The sequence below is a fragment of the Anastrepha ludens genome, chromosome 6, assembly GCF_028408465.1.
Source record: "Anastrepha ludens isolate Willacy chromosome 6, idAnaLude1.1, whole genome shotgun sequence".
NCBI lineage: Eukaryota > Metazoa > Arthropoda > Insecta > Diptera > Tephritidae > Anastrepha > Anastrepha ludens.
Window position 1 is genome coordinate 126,912,995 of NC_071502.1, and position 23,234 is coordinate 126,936,228.

The 23,234-nt window shown below is 35.0% G+C and overlaps 3 protein-coding genes across 14 annotated transcripts; 1 reads left to right on the plus strand and 2 right to left on the minus strand.

Annotated features, from left to right (window-relative positions):
• Positions 1–1,020: 1,020 nt before the first annotated feature.
• Positions 1,021–3,310, minus strand: LOC128866357 (damage-control phosphatase ARMT1-like). The gene is made up of 7 exons (XM_054107015.1): positions 3,027–3,310; positions 2,827–2,932; positions 2,635–2,731; positions 2,291–2,559; positions 1,755–2,218; positions 1,517–1,656; positions 1,021–1,460 (listed from the first exon to the last, which is right to left on the minus strand). Exons 1-7 carry the CDS (start codon positions 3,131–3,133, stop codon positions 1,282–1,284), a joined length of 1,362 nt encoding a protein of 453 aa, XP_053962990.1. The 5' UTR covers positions 3,134–3,310; the 3' UTR covers positions 1,021–1,281.
• Positions 3,311–5,820: 2,510 nt separating this feature from the next.
• LOC128866359 (synaptojanin-1) lies at positions 5,821–15,469 on the plus strand. Of its 10 annotated transcripts, none has more exons than XM_054107026.1 (6): positions 5,821–5,947; positions 6,624–7,410; positions 9,753–11,185; positions 11,478–11,987; positions 12,059–13,196; positions 13,738–15,469. In XM_054107026.1, the coding sequence occupies exons 2-5, from the start codon at positions 6,735–6,737 to the stop codon at positions 13,193–13,195; spliced, it is 3,756 nt and encodes a 1,251-aa protein (XP_053963001.1). In that variant the 5' UTR covers positions 5,821–5,947; positions 6,624–6,734; the 3' UTR covers position 13,196; positions 13,738–15,469. The 10 variants fall into 10 exon arrangements, with proteins under 10 accessions (XP_053963001.1, XP_053963002.1, XP_053963003.1 ...); XM_054107027.1 differs by having other exon boundaries at positions 14,111–15,469; XM_054107028.1 differs by having other exon boundaries at positions 14,218–15,469.
• A 26-nt stretch (positions 15,470–15,495) lies between these two features.
• LOC128866360 (outer dynein arm-docking complex subunit 4) lies at positions 15,496–21,554 on the minus strand. Of its 3 annotated transcripts, none has more exons than XM_054107030.1 (2): positions 21,291–21,554; positions 15,496–16,313 (listed from the first exon to the last, which is right to left on the minus strand). In XM_054107030.1, the coding sequence occupies exons 1-2, from the start codon at positions 21,417–21,419 to the stop codon at positions 15,678–15,680; spliced, it is 765 nt and encodes a 254-aa protein (XP_053963005.1). In that variant the 5' UTR covers positions 21,420–21,554; the 3' UTR covers positions 15,496–15,677. The 3 variants fall into 3 exon arrangements, 2 of the variants coding, with proteins under 2 accessions (XP_053963005.1, XP_053963004.1); XM_054107029.1 differs by lacking the exon at positions 21,291–21,554 and adding an exon at positions 16,537–17,176; XR_008454925.1 differs by lacking the exon at positions 21,291–21,554 and adding an exon at positions 17,227–17,317 and having other exon boundaries at positions 16,224–16,313.
• Between the last annotated feature and the right edge of the window lie 1,680 nt (positions 21,555–23,234).

Below are 23,234 nucleotides of genomic sequence, written 5' to 3' on the forward strand. Positions count from 1 at the left end.
GATGGTTCAAAACAAGACGGCAAAGTGGGATTTGGAATCTTTTCCCCTCACATCAATCTATCATTTAGATTACCCGACTACTGTAGTGTATTCCAAGCGGAAGTATGCGCTATCTGGTATGCTGCGAAAACTCTCTTAGAAAATAGAATATCACTAGAGGATATCCGCTTTTTCACCGACAGTCAAGCGGCCGTTCGAGCACTCAGCTCCTCTTATACCCACTCAGATGTGGTTCGATCCTGTCTCTTATCTCTTAACGAGACAAAGTGTTCAGAATTCTGTCCAAGTTATCTGGATACCGAGTCACAGTGGATTCGAAGGTAACTGCAAAGCTGATGAGCTCGCAAGAGCTGGAGCTGCGCAATCAAATGTCAGTAACTTACCCACAATCCACATTCCGCTCTCAACATGTAAAATGCTCATTGATCGAGAATTTCACAGCATTGCTGATCGGAGGTGGCGAGTGGGAACTACTTGCGTTACGACCAGACAAATCTGGCCATCCTACAATCTGAAACAGACAAAAACCCTTATAAGTCTTTCCAAACACGAACTAAGGCATATAATATGTCTTATCACCGGCCACTGCCTTTTGGGCACTCACGCACGTCGGCTCGGGGTTCCTCAAAACGACCTGTGCAGATACTGCGAGGACGAAGATAAGGAAGTATCGAGCAGACATTTGCTGTGCAGTTGTCCCGGTCTAGCCAGAAGTCGACTCGCTCTTCTAGGCTCTCCAACAATTGACAATCTTTCAGTACTCTCGAACCTGAAAATCGAATCTCTCATCAAATTCTCGAAACGAATTAATATCTTTGACCAAAATCTACAATAAAAATCTCGGTTAGGTGGGGAAATAATATAACATAATGACCTCTAGGGCAACACAACGGACCCAACTTGCGGTCTATGTGGCACTCCGATGCGGGGTCACCCTTAAACCAACCAGCCAACCAAGCTCTGTATAATTTAATTAGTTTCCGGGTGTCATAGTTTAGAAATAAGAGGCATTTCCAGATATTTAACGATAACAAACAAGCGATTTTAATAACATAAAATTTCACAATTTTTTTTTGTTAGTGAAGTGAAAAATTTTTAACACGTACTATAAGTCTGATAAGTTTTTGAAGTAATATTACTACAATAGACTAGAATTTCATTTCAATGTCGAGTACATAAAGTTTTATGAGACCCTTAATTATGTCATGAAATATGTATATGTATATCTTGTTTATATTATTCCTAAGGTAAATTAAATTGCGAAACAGTCGGTCTTGTAAATTAATGGTTATCGTCGGTAGATGCAGTTTGTTTATTTATAAACTGTATGGTACCATACTCGCCAGTTGTCATCCAATCTTTATTGGTTTTAAATAAGTTTTCGGCTTGTCCCTCAAAAAGGCCACAAATCAAATCTGCCTTCACAGTTCGAAAGCTAGCAAGATTAGTTGGTAAAAAACCTAAAAGAAATAATAATTTAGTTTATTTAAGTAATATTTGCTTGATATAAGTTTACCCCTGAGACATGTTGTAAACGACTCAGTATATTTCCAGGAGAAATCGCCTATTAACTTACGGTAGTTGAGATCTCCCTTAAAAATAATAAGATTGGCTTCTGAAAGTCTATCATATAAGCCTGGATTGATATCGCGCATTCTATAAAATATACGTGGTATAGATTAGTATAAATAATATATCTATTTCCATAATCGCCTACTATTCTACTCAAAACAGCATGCCACATATCTTTTTACCTATAGTATTCATAAGGACTTGTCCAAAAATAGTCCAGGGGTGCTATTTCAAATTTTTTTTCATTCACAAATTTTTGCCACTTTCTACCATATTCTTGTAAAACATGTGCAGTGTGATTTTGTAAATATTGTAGGGTCCAGTTAAAATCGTCGATTGTAGCATCAGAAATGAACCAAGGGATGGCCTTCAAATTAAAACGAACTTTATCCGCCATTTTACTTTTAATCAGGTAGTCGGCAAGCACGAAATCGGTAAAAAGCTCATAACCAGCATTATCACAAACGAATTCCACAATAGCTGGTTCATTTGTATTTACCGATTCCAGGCACTCAATAACTGAGCTTGAAGCATCAATGATAACTTTATTGTCAAAACTACGCACAAGCTCAAAGGGATTGTCTCCAAGTTGAACGTCTTTACCGGATGTGATAGACAGGTCACAGCGATTTCCCCACAAATTGAGCTTAACAATGTTTTATAAATATAAATATTTACGTTACCAATGATGAAAACTATTAAATGAAGTCAAAATTACCTTTAGCATTAAGCGAAAAGAATCGTAGGTACTTTCAATTTCTTGGAGAACATTAAGTATTACTTCAATGCATTTAATGGAATTAACAAGAGCATTTTGTTTTTGTTTAGCAAAATGATCAAACGTGGTTAGTGTATTAGAATTTTCGAAAAACGAAGACAAGCGACGATATATATAACACTCGGCGTATAGCCAACAAACCTTAAAAAAGCTAATTTTTCCTTCACAGAGATTTTCGATGAAATGATTCCAAGCCTCTTTATCGGGTTCTAAAATTAATAATATACATATGTATACAAAATGCATCTTGCATTCTAGACTTAATATATACGAGTATCACTTACCTTTTCCAACAAAAGTTTCCAGCGCTTTGTCAGTTTGCAGTTGATATTTCAATTTCGAAATTAAACCAATAATATTTTTTATTTCTTCTCGAGACTCCTAAAAATTAAAATCTATTAATACGTAAATATATATATATTCTTTCTATTTTTATTTTTAAGGAGAGTTTACGAGAACACAAATAAACAACTAACCTCACCATACTCTGACACCAAATATTCCTTATCTCTAGTTAAAGCGTCAATTATGCCAGTAATCGTTACTGGTAGTCGAGAGCGCAAAGTGTAGTACGCGAAGCTTCTGCAAATTAACATAATTAGTTTTTGAAAAGTTAACTAAATCAATATACATATGTATATACATATGTAGGTTTTCATATATAATTTTACTTTACCTTTTATAAAGGCCACACATTAAAGAATGCGGGGGCGTATCGAAATCCAAAATGCCATATTTAGCATCAAATTCAGCTGAGGACCCTTTATTATTGATAATGGACATGTTTTACGATATTCTTTTTGGCACTAATTAGCACTAGAAATAGCTGCCTAGAGAAAATGTGTGCTCTAGGGATATCAAAACCTTTTATATTTTAACTCACTATTAACATTCAAACTGACTTAAGAATGCAGCAAACTTATAACTGTATTAAAATAAATTCTAGGTTAAGTTAAAAATATGTAATTTTTCTTTTTTAAGTCCAAACAATATTTTTTCTTTGTTATTTATAGGCTTTTGACAGATTTCATCCAAAGTGAAAAGATCAGCTGATTTCTGAACGCTTAGTAAACAGAGAGCATATCTAAAATGGAGAGAGTAAAAAGCTGGATGCCATATTTCAAAATAAAATTGAAATGGTTCTTCACACAGACGCCTTTGAAAACTAACACTGATCTGGCCCTGAAGGTTATTTCGTTGCGAAAGCAAAAACAAACTTAAATATATTAATAAACGATTCAGGAAAGAATGAATAAATATAAGAAGGTGCCGTCCAGTCCATTCTTCTAACACGAGCAGGAAACTTAACACCAAAGAAACTAATTGATTCTAATTAATTGCTGCAATTTTGCGATGTATTGTTAATTTTAACGTTTACGGAAACGATTCAGTTTATTATGGAATATGTAATTATCAAAATAATTATCTTTTCGTTTTTATGACAAACGAAATCTAATCGGTTACTTTAACCAACTGTGGTTTCGCCTTCGAAGCTTTAATTTTTCGAAAGACGAATCTAGTCAAGGTGACTTCGTTATAACAGCTGATTTGCTTTCTTTTTTCTTGTGATTTGGTTGTTTGTTAAAGTGTATTACTTCTTTGTTGTTTTGTTATTCAAACTACTAAATTGCAAAAACAATATATATATAAACATTGTTGTTGCTCTACCGAAGTTATATCCTATAAATTTGCGTCGGTTTCTCGTTTACATGTTCCCAGCACTGTTTAACGTCAAACGAAACTAAATTATTTTCAAATGTTACTTCCATTCGTTAACAAACCGAAATCGAAATTGTCTGCGAGTTTAGTTAGAGAAGAAGAAAATACATTGCTGCATTTTGTTTTCATATGTTCTTTGGATAAAGCTTATAGGGTCAGCGGATTTAAAATCGAATTGATATACTGTACTTCAACTTATTTTAGAGGCATTCATCTAGAGGTGTACACTTATGTAACGCTGAAATTTAAGCACATCAACAATGATAGAACACAAGATTGCACCTTCTCTTTTGTCGCGATGTCAACACAGCGTAATATATATATATACAATTGGCGCGTACGCCCTTTTTGGGTGTTTGGCCGAGCTCCTCCTCCTATTTGTGGTGTGCATCTTGATGTTGTTCCACAAATGGAGGGATCTACAATTTCAAGCCGACTCCGAATGGCAGATATTGTATTTCTATGAGTAGCTTTTTCATGGCAGAAATACACTCGGAGGTTTGCCATTGCCTGCCAAGGGGCGACCGCTATTAGAAAAATGTTTTTCTTAATTTTGGTGTTTCACCGAGATTCGAACCGACGTTCTCTCTGTGAACTCCGAATGGTAGTGACGCGGTCGCCGCAGCGAATAAACAAATAAAGAAATATGAAGAGCAAGCGAAAGCTAGTGGAAAGACAAAGACAATCAATTATACACACACACATAAATTTTATTGTCTCGGCGTATTGGCAGGAAAAGAGAAAATAACTGTATTTGGAGGTGATTTCACAATTTAACATGCATCATTTCACCAATATTCACCAAGGCATTCAATGCACTAGTAACTTGTAAACAGAAGTTTGTTTATTTTCTGTACTGACAGTACTGTCTTCGGAAAATAAGAAAGTAGCGGTTTTCGGTTATACCGTGCAAACCTCTCGAGAAATATTTGTGTAATTCCATTAGACAGGGTCGCTTTCTGCCAACGCTTAATTTCGAAATAATCAATTTTCGTTTTCATGTTATGATAGTTTATACTTTCAAAAATGTGCTCGCAATTTTTTTGTATTGAAATTCGTTGTAGTTTAGACGTTACAGTCCTTTAAAACGATACCGGTTTGGAGTATGACGCCCAGGTATAAGAGCGTTAACAGTGTTTCTCTCCAAACTATTTTTTCGAGTTGGCGTTGGTAATTTCTAAAAAAGGGCTGAACCGATTGATTTGAATTTTTAATATGTTATTGAAGAGACTTGTGACTCTCGCGGCTAGCAGAATTATAATTTTATAATCAATTCTTCTGTTTTTTTAAGAGCGAAAACGTGAAAAAAAACTTTTTTGTTTTTATTTTTCCAATTAGCAAATAAAACATCTAGAAAAAAAGTTTTTTTTCTAAATCTGCTACCCACCATAGCAACATATCTCCTGATGAATAATCGACTGACTTTTTTTTTAGACGTACCCGAGCAGCCTAATCAGTTACTCCAGTGGCATGTGTTACGTCATGGGAAGCAATTTTTTTATTGTTGTCATTGGAAAAAATATTTTTGTTTTTTGTAAATAAAGAATTGATTCAGTGAATAAAAACTATTTTTAATTGATACCGATTGTTTTTCTTCAATTTCTAACGCCTTAAATTTTCACGTCTCTAGACCAGAAATCCCCATATTATTTCAACGCAGATATTTGGTGTGTGCAAATAAATTCTATTATTTTTACCAACGGCAATACTGTAGACATTTTTAAATTGCTCAACACTTACGAAGAGAGTAAAAAAAAAATTTCTGAATTCAATTGTCAATCCGTCAAAAATATTGCATTTGCATTTGCATTCGATTTTATAAACTATTGAAAATTTGGAGAGATTTCAATAGTTTATGGCTTATATTATTATTACAAGGTACAATATGCAACAGTGTTTTTAAGAGATTGGTTGTGATATAAAGAAAATAGAGTAGACAGCTAGATATAAGCGACGAACTGAACTACTTTAATTTGAACAGCAGTGAAAAATCTATATCACAGTTGAGTTTCCTGACTGTTCTGCGTTTTGAAGGGGCGGAAACGCTAACTAGCGAAGTATGTGTAGTAACATAGGAGATAGAGAAAATTAAAATTTGCCATCCGGAGCCCTGGTGCTTATATATAGAATTGTTAGTGGATCGATTGTGATTAAAATACCAGTAGATGTATATATTTATACGTTTGTATGTATTTTATAAATGCTGCTGTTAACAATTATAGTCATCCATCGTCCTTCCAGGTAACAGGAGGAAGCAACCGGAGAGCAGCTTCGTGTAAAAATAAACATATGTATATACGACGCTTTCCAGAATCGAAGAACCTTTGTTCTTTTAACATTTCTGAAGTCAAATATGCGTCAGTAATGTTTATGGAATATACCATTGGTATTAATTAGATCACGCTGATCCTAATGCCAATAACATACAATTTATTGATATAAAATCGATTGTAAACGTCATTTGCAGAACAACCTAACTTATGTACAGTAAATCCATCATAGAACCGCTATTATTTGTAAAAATCTATTTTCTTTTTTTTGTTTTTAATTTCAGATCTTGTTAAAGGACGATAAAACTCGGAATAAGTAGAAGCCACAAGAGTAGAAAATAAACAAAATACGAGTAATTTTCTTGAAATCCTTCTCAAATTTGTGGTAATACCAAATGGCAATGTCAAAAGTTATACGGGTCCTTGAAAAGTCTATCCCGCCATCACCATACAGCGTTCTCCTCGAGCATCGAAATAAAAGTGATAGCATTCTTTTTGAATCGCATGCAGTTGCTTTGCTTACAAATCAAGAAACGGATGTAATTCGTAAGCAATACACAAAGTTATGTGATGCATATGGTTGTCTTGGGGTGTTGCAACTGAATGCTGGAGAGAGTACAGTACTATTTCTAGTGCTTGTTACGGGCTGCATTTCTATGGGAAAAATCTGCGATGTAGAAGTTTTCCGAATTACACAGACACAGTTTGTGGCTTTGCAAAATGCTGCGCCTAATGAAGACAAAATCTCTGAATGTCGAAAACTGCTGAATTCGGGCACTTTTTACTTCGCTCACTCGAACATTTCGATGTCCAGTAGTCTGCAGAAGTTCGATATAACATTATGTGCCCAACGTCGCCAACAAATATCCGAGACTGATAATCGATTCTTTTGGAATCGGATGATGCACATACATATGCTCCGATTTGGTGTGGACTGCCAGTCGTGGTTGTTGAAGGCAATGTGTGGCTCCGTCGAAGTTCGCACTGTTTACATTGGAGCTAAACAAGCTCGGGCCGCGATCATATCTAGATTAAGTTGTGAGCGCGCCGGGACTCGCTTCAATGTGCGGGGTATGTAATATATCCTTTTTTTTACTTTCGTATCCTTTTTAGTAAATAAATTTAGATGATTTTTAGAGGCGGAGAACATTAAATTGGGGACACTTTTTTTTGTCAGCCGATTGCTGAAATACCATTGAAATACCATACGTTTAACGCGCTTTATGTTTGTAATATTTCTCTCACTACTTCGTTCATGCGATTTGACTTCTTTGTTTTATTTTATATGTCAATAATGCAGCAAATTAACCGCGAATTGCATGAATAATACACATTTTCCGGTGTTGCTTGTTGCTTCTCCGCCTCTAAAATAAAGACATATCTTATATACTACAAAGAAAAAGTTTTCAAGAATCATCATAGGCCAGAAAGGAGTTAAAGGATCGCATATATAAATGTTCCCACGGCACGTAATGCGCTTTCCCATTCGTAATTCGCTTTGATATTCGTAATTCACTTCCCAATTACTCGTCGAATTACGTAATTCACCATACAAAATTTTTAGAGCAAATAACTTCATTTGTAAATATTATACAATATTTACCTTGATTTTACCGAACAAGTCGTACTTTCCTAATTAGCTGTTAAACAAAAACAAAATTAAAAAACGTGGAATAATAACCAGAAAAAGTTAAACTTTAAAAATGAGAGGAAAAAAAGATATTAGGAAAAAATCGTTATGTTGAGGAGGTTGCTTGATGTGTTAGAACTGTGGAGCAGAGTGCTATATACATATGTATATGTAATTGGCGCTTACACCTTTTTTAGGTAGTTCGCAGATCTCCTACTTGTGTGCATCTTGATGCTGTTGCACAAAGCTTTTAAGCTGACTCTGAACGGTAGATATTATTTATGAGGAGCTTTTTCATGGCAGAAATACATTCGAGGGTTGCCCATTGCCTGTCGAGGGCCGACCGCTATTAGGAAACACTTTTTTTTTGTCATTTTGGTGTTTCATGCACGGAGAATTGAACCTACGCACTTCCGAATGGTAGACACGCACCAAGCATTCGGCTATGGCGGCCGCCAAGCCCTACTCTTGAACTTCAACTCCTCTACCATTTCTAATAGTATGTAACTGTTTTCCCGGTAGCTACGCAACTCATTTATCTTCTCGCTCCTTATTTCTACGAGTATTAGGGCCCTTCCGTCAGTCTGCTGTCATTTGGGGAGAGTTTTTCGTATTGCTGGAAAAAGGAAGGAATAAATTAGGTAAATCTCAGCTTTAAATTCCTTTTTTCTCCATAAACATTATCACAACAAATAATAATAAAAAACAAAGACGAAGCACAAAAGGGAGAGGTGCCAAAGGAGATACGGATGTGTCGTGGAAACAGGGTAATTCGCGAATTATCTAGCGAACTACTTATAGAGTGAATTACGTGCCGTGAGAACATATCATTCAAGGAAGTGTAAATTCCCCATGTCTTAAAAGAGGATATGAGACAGTTGAAAGACAGAAAAAGGTGGTCTAAGAACTTACGGACTAATGAGTCTATGATAAGATTGAATTATTTGCCAAGAATGGTAGTTTCTCTACACCGTGATTATTTGCAAAGTATGGTTTGTGAGTTGTTGTTGTTGTAACTTCATAAATGTTTGGGGACTATTTCTGGAGTGACAATCCTTGTCCGGCTATAAATGGTTTATGTTTTCTGTGAAGCCGGTGAGTCACTGGCAAAGACAAAGTGAAAGCTGTTAGTTAATCAACTTTTCTGGAAGATACTGCTAATCCTGAAGGAAATGTATTTATGGGAATATATTATTAGAACAAATATTTAAATCTTAAATTTGCGAAACCTGCAAGCAAGAAAATTAGTTGATTGTGGCATATGGTTGACATTTTAGATATTTATAATTTAAAAAATGGGAACCGTGAATTTCGGAATTAAGGTTGTTGATAATAGTGGTGATGATTGGTGAAGAAGAAAGCAGTCCTCTCTTTCGATACAGTTAGCCATTAGTCGCGACGTCCAGCTGGGCCCCGTTCGTGGGCTCTTTGCCATCGAACTCGTGCCCGGAACTTTCGCACCCATCAAATCTTCCTTATCCGGATCAAATATTCGCTGCTCTTACGTTTATCGGTTTGGGATAAACTTGAAATTTAAAACCTAATTCTACTTACCAAATTCTTACGGGTTTTTTGAACGAATGGAATTTATATTTTTTAGAGGATAATGTTAAGTTCAAAAACTTCTTTTTTGAATTAAAATAAAAAATACATGTGAATGTGTCTATGCGCATATGGATTTTGGTATATTTTTTTTTTAATTTAGAGCTTGTCGTTTATGTTAAAATATTTATATTCTTGAGTAATTTCAACGCCTACATATATATTTACTCGTGTTTTTAAGGCACTAATGATGAAGGACACGTTGCTAACTTTGTTGAGACGGAACAAGTAATTTATGTGGATAGTGATGTGACCAGCTACATCCAAACTCGTGGCTCTGTTCCATTATTTTGGGAGCAACCGGGTGTGCAAGTGGGTTCGCACAAGGTGAAATTATCGCGAGGTTTTGAGGCTGCAGCCGCAGCTTTTGACCGGCACATGACGATGATGAAACAACGTTACGGCTACCAGACGATTATTAACCTTTTGGGTACTTCAATGATTGGAAGTAAGGAGGGAGAGGCGATGTTAAGCAATGAATTCCAAAGGCATCACAGTATGTCAACTCATAAAGATGTGCCACATATTATATTTGATTATCATCAAGAATGTCGAGGTGGAAATTTCGGAGCTCTTTCGAAACTTAAGGAGCGCTTGGGAGTATGCGGAGTAAACTACGGTTTCTTCGATGCCTCTCAGGGACAAGTGTTGCGCGAGCAATTTGGTGTTATTCGTACGAATTGTCTCGATTGCTTGGATCGTACAAATTGTGTGCAAACTTATTTAGGTTTGGATATGCTCAATCAACAAATTGAAGCCTTGAAGTTGGGAGAGAAAAAGCAAAATTTTTCTAGATTCGAAGAAATATTTCGTCAAATGTGGATAAACAATGGTAACGAAGTGAGCAAAATCTATGCAGGTACTGGAGCTATACAAGGTGGATCTAAACTAATGGACGGTGCTCGTTCCGCAGCTCGCACCATACAAAATAATTTGCTAGATAATTCGAAACAGGAAGCAATTGATATTTTATTGGTTGGATCAACACTATCATCAGAGTTGGCTGACCGAGCTAGGATATTATTACCATCAAATATGTTGCATGCACCAACAACGGTTTTAAGAGAAATGTGTAAACGTTATGCTGAGTATGTTGTGGCCCGAACCTGTCGAGTTGCTGTTGCAACGTATAACGTTAACGGGGGCAAACATTTCCGGAGTATTGTTTTTAAAGACTCTTTGTCTGATTGGCTACTCGATTGCCATTCATTGGCACGAGCTAAAGCTCTGGTCAACGTGAATAACCCTTCGGAAAATGCCTGTGCACCAGTCGATATATATGCGATTGGTTTTCAAGAGATCGTGGATTTGAATGCCTCCAACATTGTTGCCGCTAGTACAGATAATGCCAAATTGTGGGCAGAGGAATTGCAAAAGACAATTTCACGGGACAATGATTACGTACTTCTCACTTATCAACAATTAGTCGGTGTATGTTTATATATATATGTTCGACCGGAGCACGCACCATTCATTCGTGATGTGGCAATTGATTGTGTGAAAACGGGACTAGGCGGTACTACCGGCAATAAGGGAGCGTGCGCTATACGATTCGTTTTATACGGAACTTCAATGTGCTTTGTTTGTGCACACTTTGCTGCCGGCCAGTCACAGGTAATCACGTGTTTGAATTTATATTTCATCCTTTTTTACTCAAAAAAACCAATTTAGAAATTTTTAATTGTATTTGTAAGCCACCAGTTCAAACGAAATTGTGGGAGGGGAGAGTGTAGATCTACTTGAAGAAAGACCAAAAATGTTCAGAAAGCATAAACAGTATGAAACAGATGTTCCTACTTCTATTTAGTTTGCTTATATAGATTTAAAAACCATCGAATTTCTCAATTACAATTTTACGATAATGAGCTTTAATCAAATTTAAATTTGGTGTATCAAATATTTGTAGGTGGCTGAACGTAATGCTGATTATGCCGAAATTACACGTAAATTGGCATTTCCAATGGGCCGCACTCTCAAATCACATGACTGGGTATTTTGGTGTGGAGATTTTAATTACCGCATTGATATGGAGAAGGATGATTTGAAAGAAGCTATACAAAATGGGGATCGGCAATCTATTCTAGTTAATGATCAGTTGCATAAAGAGCAAGAGGCGGGCAACGTATTTGGCGATTTTCTCGAAGGCGAAATAAATTTCGATCCAACGTACAAATATGATGTATTTAGTGATGAATATGATACATCGGAAAAACAACGTGCACCTGCTTGGACTGATCGTGTATTGTGGCGTCGACGCAAGGCTTTAGCCGCCGAGACAGATGTCACTAGTGTTGAATGGAATCCGGGTAAACTTATCCATTATGGTCGATCGGAATTGAAGCAGAGTGATCATCGTCCAGTGATTGCTATTATTGATGCAGAAATTGTTGAAATCGATTCACAACAACGACGAGAGGTTTACTTGTATATGTCTTAGATGTTTGTTTTGTTGCATTAATTTCTATTTTATATACTTGTCGTTTTCAGGTGTTTGAGCAGGTCATAAAAGACTTGGGACCACCTGATTCTACAATTGTAGTACATGTGAAAGAGAATGCTATTGATGATAATGGGCCTACCATCTATGATGAAACGGTAATGTCTACACTAATTCAAGAATTGTCGAAGATGGGCGAGGTTACTTTGGTACGTTATGTGGAAGACACAATGTGGGTAATATTTCGGGATGGTGAATCTGCTTTGCACGCTAGTAAGAAACAGTCTATATATATTTGTGGATTGGAATTAGAGTTCGAATTGAAGACGGCGAATTGGCAACCATTAGTTGATAATGAAATTGAACTTTGCACTACAAATACAATCCCATTATGTTCTAATCCTCAAGAACAAGCAAAGATATTTAGTAGCTCACCTGATGTGCCGCAGCGACCTAAACAACCTCCGGCGAGACCTGCTCCAGCTCGCCCGCCAATGCCTATGTCGCCCAAAAATTCACCACGTCATCAACCACACGTTGGTGTTATAAGCGTCGTTCCGGAGATGCTACAATCGAAATCGGCAAAACCTCCTATGCCCCCGCAACCACTAATACCACAGCCGTTGCTGCCAATACCAGTATCCCAGTCAACCCAGAAGAACCCAAACACGGCCGCAGGGATTGGCAATTTGGGAACCAATAATGATGGAAATGAAAGTATTTCGTCTTCTAAGTCACAGTCACCTATAGAAACACAGCAAACGTCGCCATTGCACTCTACATCTGCTGTTTCATCAATTGGTTTAGCTGAAGCGTCACTACCTCCCACACCACCACGTCAAAGCAAAAATGTCACACCAATATCTACACCAACACGTCAATCGCAACAATCATCCTTCGATGTACAGGAAGGCACATCAACATTCTATGATGGAAGCGTCTTTAACATTTATGAAGAAATACAGGACGAAATACCAGCACCTAGACATCCACCACCACCATTTCCTCCTGCAGTAAGCCAAGAAATTTCATCGAATGCTCCAATTGGTGAAAGTCCACGTAGGCAAGTACAGCAGACTCCGATAGGTCCACCACCGCCACTACCGGCGCGACGAGGACCGCCACCTATCCCAAATCGCAGCGGAAATGCACCACCACTACCTACACGACCAAGCAATAACAATTAAAGTAAGTATTTAAACTAACTTTTTTCGAGTTTTTTGGTTACCAACTAAAATATCATGGCTTAATGATCAAATTCAAGTTGTGATGAAATAGCACTAAATACTTAATAAATACTCGAAAGGCTCTATTCTCAATTTGTGATTCGGTTCCTTAATATTTTACTTGTTTTACCTGCAATTCGCATAAGGTTCCTAGAAGAGCTCGATATAAGGCCAATATAACCGGTGACCCCATACGAGTTATATCTTCGTTATGCAAAACATAAAGGCCTCATGCAGTCCGAAATGTAGCTAAGGGGAAAACTAGCTTCAGAACTAAACAGTTATGTGCTTTGTATTTAATTCTAAAATAAAAATTATTATTAACTCCGTTACCTTCTACTTTTTAATACTTATTAAAAAAGTAGATGCAAATTCCAAGTTATTTAATTTTCATGAATAGAGCCGTTTATGTATTTACATTCCTAAGATCATGTCGGGGAAAATCAGAACAATGTCACTGGGTCTATCGCTTATGTATTTACACACCTATTATTATAATATAGTTATACATGCTAGTAAAAATGTCCTTGGTCCATGGGGCTCAACCTTTCCAATGAGGAGATCAGAACAGCAGAAAGTAAGTATGTAAGTAAACAAAACCTTTCTTAAAGAAATCATTATTGTTAATGTTTGCAATACAAAATGTTTTATAAAATAAAATAATTTTTTTTCTCAGCATTTTTTGGAAAATTTGGCTTAAGTTTTAGATATGCGTACATAACTATGTATAAACATTTCACAATAATATTGTAATTTGTTTGCCTTGGTGAAAATGATAAACAAATATGTAATTTTGGTTAGATAGGCATCGGACCATGGACGTTCTCTACCCTTATGTATCATATTCGTAATCAACATTGTTATTATTATTTTCAGTCTGTGAGAAAGAGTAACGATTGTATCCAAATGGTGGAACCAAATTACGATACTTTGGTTTCGTTAGCGACATATTAGAAAATCGTATTGTAACCGTTTCATTTCAGTGATTTTCTATGCAGCTATGCAAGAGTATCCTTAACATTCGACAGAAAATGTGCACATGATGTGACATAATCTACTCAACCATAAAGTAAACAACAAGATAAATATAAGGTATTGCTTAACTTGTAAGATAATCGTGTGCTTCAGTAACCCAACTAATTTTAATTTTAGTATCCGCAACCTTATTAACAAACGCTAAAAATTTCTTTTTTTGGTTTGAAAATTGAATGATGTTTTTGTCTGTATTACAAAATTTTCATTCTTTATTATTTTTAAAATGGAAGTTGTTAGAACTAAAACTGGAAGCTCTAAGAGTAGAAATCAGATTAGAAATATAGTTGCATCGTAATTCCAATACGAGTAGAAGTTTAGTCAATAAAAGTTAAATAAATGCTCTAATACATATATTTATATGGTAATTTAAATTACCGTAAAACAAACACTGTTTATAATAATCACTTAAGAGTTCCTCATTTAAATTTTCGTAGTTTATTTTAATTAAGACCAATTAATAATTTATTATCAAACAAAATTTCTTATCAGTTATTTCTAATTATAATAATTTGAAATACAACTTTTAAAAAATACCACGGAGTGGTTATCACAAAATAATATAATTAAAGGACCTGTAAAGACCTGTAACCAGAAACCAAGCCAGTAATCTCTTAAGTTGAATTCTAGTCAAAAGGCTAAAAAAAAATGTTGAATAAACAAATTTAAATAAAATAATACAATATAAAATAAAATAATACAATATAAAATAAAATAAAAGAAAAAAAATAAAATAAAAGAAAAAAAATAATTCCGTTGAGCTTTTATTGTTAAAAGATTATTATTATTATTAAAACTATATTATACGAATAAATTTGAGAAATACTACAATGTGCGGGGGACGAGGCCATTTTACACATTGTTAAAACATTTAATAGATATGTAAGAATGCAAGTCGGGAAATTATTGTTGTTGCTAGAAAAATACATTCCAAATAAGTATTTTTTAAACAAAGGCGGAAAGCAGTAAGAAAAAATGATAGAACTTACGAGCCATTGTTATTTTTGCATAGTTGAAATATAAAATTTTTGCTTACCGATTGCAGAAAATCTTTATTTACACAACCTGCATTTCACAATTGCGTATATGTATATCTACCATACCAGATGTACATATGTGTGAAAGCCTATGCACACATGAAGAAATGTACTAATATTATATATATTTAATACATACACATACATGTTACATTTTGAAAAATATAAGCATATATAAATAAAACAATAGACTATAACAACACATAGCATTTTTTATTTATCTCTACAGAAAAGCGGCAAACACTTTTTGCTCGTAGACGAAATCGCAAAGACGTATTAAGTCATTATAGCCAATTTGAAGTATACTAAAATTATAAAGTTGCTCCATGTGTGTATGCACATATGTACAAAGATGTTCTGCGTAAACTAGTCTTCTAAAACCAGACTGGTAAAGGCTCTTGTGGTGTATCTTTGTAATTTGGAAGTGCAGTACAGGGTCGCTGTTGGCGCCAAAATTCTTGTCGCTTTTTTAGAAAATCAACGGCTTCTTTTGCGTAAGTTGAAATACTCTCGGTGCTTGTATCGGCACGCACTAAGTCGGGATGCTTCAGTAGATTCTCTAAGTACTCTTTGTCAACGCACAATTCGCCTAGCAGTTTTCGTGCATTTCGTCGCTCCATCTCCACATTGGATAGTTTTGAAGTATTTATTTGCGATTTTTTGAGTACTTTATATTTGGTCGAAAACTCGTTACGCGTAGCTGCCATGTTGCGTGCCGAGCTTTTACCTATGGTATTTTCAATAGCCTCCTGTGTCTTTTGAACGCCTAACCGAAATGAAGACAATTCGGGACGAGTGCGCAAGCCTTGATGGAAAAACATTAGGCTCTGTTCGAATTGGCCGAGAAAGTAGAGTGCTTCTGCCTTTTGGTAGATGGCGCGAATATTATTTTTGTCCTCGGCGAGCGCAGTTTCCGCGTCCTTTAAAGCCTTGGATGGATCTCCCAGCAAAAGGTAACATTTACTACGTGAAACTAGCGCATTAATATCAATGGCGTTGAGTTCGAGTGCCTGAAAATCGGTAATAAGACTAAGCTGTTACAATAAAGTATGTATGTGGCATATATGCACATATATATGCATAGGGATGTATGTACATATGTAGGTATATGCATAGATTACTAAATAAATAAATTAGTAAAGGTACCAAAAACAATTTTCAGTACATGGGTATACTCAAAAAGTCATTCGGAAAATTGCTATTTATACGGTTTTGGAAATTTTTTATTCCAACCTGAGAAAAGAAATGTAAAGCATTTTCTGGATTTGCGTTTTTAATTTCCTTTAATCCTAATGCTATGATGGAATTAATGTCTGCCTCGTCAGGTATTTGCATTATTTCATTGCGGTCTTGTTTTTGTTTTATCTGCAGACTTTGTTTAATGTCGTAGGTCCCAGCACTAACAGCTGCTGCTCGATCTTTGTCCGTATAAAAGTCGACAAAATTTTCCTTGGGCTTCTTTTTCAACAACTGATCTTCGATTTTTCTTCGTGCTGCACGCAATTCCGCCTCTATCCGGTTTCCACGACTAGATGTTCCAACAGCACTACCCTTTTCAACTTCATCAGCAAATTTCACAGCTTTATGATTGCGAACCAAGCCTCGACCACCTGAAAAAGCGTTGGACGAGGCGCGCTTGTAGTTAGAATCACCCTTACGAGACAGAGAAGAAGCCCTTGTACGACCAGTTTTGCGCGGAGACTCCTCTAAAGACTCTTCATCTGCAGTCACTCCAATTCGTATAAAACTTTGAAGTAACTCTTGCTCCTTATCCACAGCTAAAATATTTATTAAAACATTCGACATATTCAGAGAGGTAAAAATTATCCTTATTCTATTATTACGAATTAATTTTCACGTCAACTTTTACACTTTGACTTTGGTAATATAGCTGAGCTGCAATGAATAGGCAAATAAACTCACCTATTGAGATGCCTCCACATTAGGGTGTAGTGAAAGAACGTAACGAGTAAAACGAATGTTTATTTTCAGAATACGGCTAAAAACTGAAAAAAAAAAATTTTTCAAAAATATAATTTTTGGCTATATGACTTAAATTTGCTTGCTTGATGAGTGAATAACTCAGTCAGTTTTATTCGATTTTTGAAGGAAAACATTCGTTTCACTCGTTATTTGTATCTGTCCAGGACTAGTACAGTTTTTATATAAAATAGTGCATAAAAACATCGCCAAAGTTGATATAAGGTAAAAAAGTGAAGCAAATTATCCTTGCAAGGAAATTACGGATAATTCTTAAGTTTTCTTAATTAGCATACACAATTGAAAGGTCCAAATACTGGTTTGAAATTAAAAATAAAATTTCATATTTCGGTTCTGTTGGTTTTACTCGGCATGACATACAAGAATAATATCACCACTTCCCAGGTACTTCTTCTTCATTCTTTATTGTAACTCTGTGTTTTTTAGTTAGTGAATACACTCCGAAGCTGCAGTCTATCCTGCTCTCAAGTTATACATAATTTAATATCGCTTGTTAATAACCTCTCTTTATATCCAAAAAATGTTCCACTAATGGTCGATCAAAATTGATTTCTTGAATATTAATGTAAAATACTTGAAACTAAATTAGCATTTGTTTCCACCCTAACATAAAACACATAGCATTAAGCTTAAATGTACTGCGTTTTTTTGTTGCCAGGAAACATTATAAATCGATAAGCTTCGGGCGTTTTAAATCATCTCTCAAAAGAATAGCTGAATGTTAAGAAAAACCGTTACGCAAGGATGATTAAAACCTATAGCAAACACTAATATATTTAATCTAACTGTTAGAAATAAAGAAGTAATTACTGGGCAACATATTTAATGAATTTCTTATATTATAATACTTTTTGGCTTTACCTGAGCAACGGGATCGGGATTCTAAATTTTAACCCGAGATTGCCTTTCTCGCCGTACATTTAAAGCTAAAATCTGTTTCTTTCAGGTTAAAACTTAGGAGCTTTGGGTTAGAGCTTTTGCTTCCTTTCTAATATACATACAGCCCGGTTCACTTGATTAGAGGCAATAATTTTTATGGGCGAAAATGGTTATTAATGTTCTGATAATTCAAGTGAAGTCTATACTTTGCTCGAAAATAAACATGCATCAAAAGCAGTAAGACTTCAGCAGCTGTAATGCTGCGCTTGATTTTACATTTATTATTTATAAGCTTAACAGTTTGTGTTGCCACCTTGTTTACAAATTACTTCGGAAATACGTTAATGAATGGATATCCTGAAGAAATTTGGTCCGGTGTAATTATTTGAAATAAAGCATGCTTGTCTTTAAATTGTTGCCGACTCTCTTAAATCTAACGAGCAAGCCATTCCCATAATTTTCCAATAATGTTCAGATTGGGGGAATAAATCCAAGTTTTGACCCCACTTGATGTGTGTACAGGTACATTATTCTGTTGAAAGGTCCAATTAATAGCTCCAAATGTTTTATGAATATCGGGGAAATAAAATTCCAACAGAGCTTTATAAGTGCTTCACGTCATTTAGTAGTACGATATCGATCCCCATGTCATATCACTACCAAGAAAGTAATTGTCGACTCAAGTACCTTTCCTGAAAAAAGTAATTGTTTCCATCCGGCCCACCCAGATTGAATTTCATTTCGTCACTAAATACTTTTTTTTCCTTTTACCGGGGTCGTTATTCGTAACAGAGCCATGTGGTCCATTGCAAAATCGAGTCGGCGTTCTTTGCGAAATTCAATATTTAAAGTGGTTTTGTTTTGTTTTTGTAATTTTGTATGCTTCAAAATAGCCCTTCGAACGGTAGATTTGCTGGCTGCAACATTTGCTATATCTTTATATTTTGCTGTTGTCGATGCAATCCTAAGGATTTTGCGGATTTTTTTCGGTGTTAAAGCCATCGCATTTCTGCCTTTGCAGTTTTTACCATAGGAGGTACCTGCCACCAAACTTTTTGTTTATTTGGCGATTTGAAAGTCCGTCTACGGTCAAAATATATTCATTTTTCGTGATCCGTTAAACCTTTCTGCTTTCCTGTTTTAATAGAATTAAGAAGTATTCGACCAAGTACAATGAATACTTAAAAAACGATTCTTTTTCACAGCTTTGATGCGCAAATAATGCAGGCAAACTGATTGTCTCTATTCAAGTGAAGCAATAAATCAAGCACAATATTTCAACTGCTGAATTTTACTACTGCGAAATACCATTAAATGGAATAATATTTTGATACATGTTTATTTTCGAGCAAAGTACAGTCTTCACTTGAATTATCAGATTACACAGGCCAACAACCAAAAAACTTGTTCGATAGTTTTAACTAATTACTTTGTAATTTGGTGTCCTGATTACGAAAAAAATTATTAAAAAGTTATATCACCCATCAATTTTTCACATTTTACAATTAAGTGAAAATTAAGTTTATGTACCAAAATGTATCGGATATATTTCACAGTTCTGCGAGGTACAGCTTCTAAAACCGCTATGGGTGTTTCCTGAAGGTTTTTTAAGCTGAAAACGAATATGACTTTGAAAATGCTCCAGCACGTCAGGATTTTTGGCAATTTGAGGTTAAATAGTCAAAAAATGCAGATTTTGGCCATTTTTTTAATTTTTTTTTGAGCAAGGTAAAGTTTTGTTTTAATTTTCCACAACGGCATCGCAAAGTACTACTATTTAGCTTTAAAATCCATTTTTAAAAATATTTTTGTGATTAATATAAAAAAAGTTATACTATTTTGAATTCGCCCTTTACAGGGGCGTTAGAGAGTTAGAAAGGTTGAATTTGCGTATCTAAAAGTGTCTAATTCAAAATAGAATAACTTTTTTTATAGTAATCGTAAAAATATTTTTAAAAAAGGACCTTAAAGCTAAAGAGTAGTACTTTGCGATGCCGTTGTGGAAAATTAAAAAAAAACTTTACCTTGCTCAAAAAAAAATTAAAAAAAATGGCCAAAATCTGCATTTTTTGACTATTTAACCTCAAATTCCCAAAAATCCTGACGTGCTGGAGCATTTTCAAGGTCATATTCGTTTTCAGCTTAAAAAAACCTTCAGGAAACACCCATAGCGGTTTTAGAAGCTGTAAAAAAGCGAGATTTTGCAGGCCTGTGTTATTAGATCATATACGGTTGCTTTAATAACCACATTCTCCCATAAAAATTATTGTCACTAATCAAGTGAACTGGGTTGTATGTAATTATATTAATGTAATATAATATGAAGCTTTGGGCGCTTAATGTTTTCCATATTTTTTTTTGGCAACAAAAAACAACAATTATATATATATATATATAATTGGCGCGTACACCCTTTTTGGGTGTTTGGCCGAGCTCCTCCCCCTATTTATGGTATGCGTCTGGATGTTGTTCCACAAATGGAGGGATCAACCGTTTCAAGCCGACTCCGAACGGTAGAGGGGCGACGCTATTAGAAAAATGTTTTTCTTAATTTTGGTGTTTCACCGAGATTCGAACCCACGTTCTCTCTGTGAATTCCGAATGATAGTCACGCACCAACCTATTCGGCTACGGCGTCCGCAACAATTGACTAAATGTAATTAAGCTATTAGATTTTAAACAAATGAAATCAAGTGAAATAAGTTGGTTTTATAAAGTTCTTTCTTCCATAAGTACTCATAAAATCAAATCTAAGGAAGAAATTACCATGTTTCCCAGTATTTTATCATAATTCCATTCTTTCAAGGATTTAATATGACAATGACAGAAAATATTGCACTAATATTACACATACCTCCCGCTTTTACTGTTTTTCCGGAGAAAAAGCCCGTATCCAATTCGAAGTCCTCTAAGCATTTCGGTCTATTACAATTTAATCGATTTTGCATGTGATTTAAAAAAATTAGTAATTTTTCAATCTGAGTTACGATATGAAATATTTAAAGGAATAAAGTAATTTTTTTTTAATTTCTTGGCAAATGAAACTATCTCTCCTTGGTTAAAAACATATGCAAAAGCTTAAATGGTTTGAATTTTTATATAATTACCTGATTGTAACCGGTTAAAGCTCTACCATATTCTCGCACCTTCATATGGTTGTGGGACTGGTCACAAAGCAGTTTTATGTTAGTTTCCATCTCCTCAAAGGGGTCTACTTTGGACTTTTTGCGCGGCATTTTTATAAAGTAATTTCACTCGACAATTGATTCAATATAGCCAATATGAAATATTTCCTTCGGTGAAATTTAAACGTTAATTTCATGTAGAAACTTAGAAGTAGAAGTCGTATGCTTCACGAGGAGATCAGGACAGCAATAAGTAACTAAGTATTTTTATGATTTGAACCTTTAAATAGGAATAAAATTGTTTGCTAAATTTATATGTCTTTCTGCTTTCATTAACAGAGCTATACTGACTTTTAAGTTTTTAAGTTAACGATTTTCTTGCTGCTTAATGAAATACATCAAAGAGAGAAAAGCAACTTGTATTAAGGACAGAAAAACTTCACCAAAGTAAACTTCGACAGTCTCAACGAATTAAAATGAAGGTATTTACATACTCAATAAATCTGTGGTGTATATACCCAGTGGGATAATTAACAGGTCCTGTCCTTATAATTAATTAGGCACTCTGACTAGTTTGAGCTCTGCACTTTGTCATACTATTGAGCGCTGAGTTGAATACAAATTTGTATAAGAAGTGTTAATTAATTCTCTAAGCGCATACATACTCATATTTCTCGGTGGACTTTTGACATATATACAATTTTTATTGTCTATTAAATTGTAGTCGAAGTTAGTGATCAAACTTCAACTCTTACAAATTTGACCTCAGTTGAAATAAATCAATGGGAAGGCCATATACGTATGCATTCGCAAATAGTTTTATTTAATGTGAAGTAATGAAGGGAGTGCCAATTGTGAACTAGGAACTTGTGCCACTAGTTCTGGTTTTCTCAGTATGATTGACGTACGTAAAAGTATATGGGTTGACAGTTCGTAAATATTTACACACACATACCCCCACACACAGATATTGAGAAGTACACCGAAACATTTTGGTTGCATGCGATGACAAGCGGCAATAAACTTTAATAAACAACCGTTAACTCCTACCAGCGGTGTAACCCTAAGAAATTGTTGATTTGTCTGTCTCTTAGTTTTTAAAGCATTTTCCTTGTATGATTTGCCCCATCTATGGTACTACCCAACAAAATCAAACATTCGAATTGTTTTGATTACTCCTTAACTGTGACAACAATTTCACAAAGAACTTAATTGTATCAAAAAATGTGCACATACATACATCTGTATGCGTGTTCAACAAATTAACTGCTTTCAGAGATCCTTAGCTCTGCGCCTGTGAAAGTTATGAGTTACTAAATTGCATGCTTATAACAAAGTTCTTCTACTTATACACACATTTTGTGATTTGCCGACTTACATACATATGTAAATGATACCCACTTGGAAATGTGAGCATTTTTATAATTAATTAAATTTTGGCTACTCTTAAAATACTTGTTTCTGTCTGTCACGCCCAATGTTTCTTAAAACATATAAAGAGTTGCCGGAAATGTCGTCCTAGATACTTAAGGATATTATTATTTATGTTATTTCTCATTGTTTCAAATATTGTCCTTTTAATAACAGAGCATTTTACCTTTTCAGACCATTGGTTCCTCTCTTTTCGATGAAGGTGCTTATGAATCTTTAGCAAATTTTTCTAGTATGTCACGTACATTTTGATGAAAATATAAATTGGCTATGTTTGGCCGCCCTTGGAGGCAGACATCGAAAGTAGATTGATTCTAAAGAATCTTGTTTTAGCAGAACACAGCTAAATTATAATAAAAACATCATTTTAGAATTTACCTCTACTTAAACTATCACATAGCATTTCAGATACAGTCAAGTCAAATAGTGTACTGTGTACATATTGTGGTTCACTTGATTAGGGACTCTATTTTAGCAATCACTTAATGCTATCTG

Bases quoted from the DNA above. Each gene is read 5' to 3' on its own strand.
- LOC128866359 (XM_054107026.1), top strand. From the start codon at position 6,735: ATGGCAATGTCAAAAGTTATACGGGTCCTTGAAAAGTCTATCCCGCCA. The intron at 7,411-9,752 runs GTATGTAATATA...CGTGTTTTTAAG, and splicing joins GACTCGCTTCAATGTGCGGG to GCACTAATGATGAAGGACAC. The intron at 11,186-11,477 runs GTAATCACGTGT...AAATATTTGTAG, and splicing joins TTGCTGCCGGCCAGTCACAG to GTGGCTGAACGTAATGCTGA.
- LOC128866357 (XM_054107015.1), bottom strand. From the start codon at position 3,133: ATGTCCATTATCAATAATAAAGGGTCCTCAGCTGAATTTGATGCTAAA. The intron at 2,560-2,634 runs GTAAGTGATACT...TATTAATTTTAG, and splicing joins GGAAACTTTTGTTGGAAAAG to AACCCGATAAAGAGGCTTGG. The intron at 1,657-1,754 runs GTAAAAAGATAT...TATATTTTATAG, and splicing joins AGTCCTTATGAATACTATAG to AATGCGCGATATCAATCCAG.
- LOC128866360 (XM_054107029.1), bottom strand. From the start codon at position 17,109: ATGTCGAATGTTTTAATAAATATTTTAGCTGTGGATAAGGAGCAAGAG. The intron at 16,314-16,536 runs GTTGGAATAAAA...ACCGATTTTCAG, and splicing joins CTTTACATTTCTTTTCTCAG to GCACTCGAACTCAACGCCAT.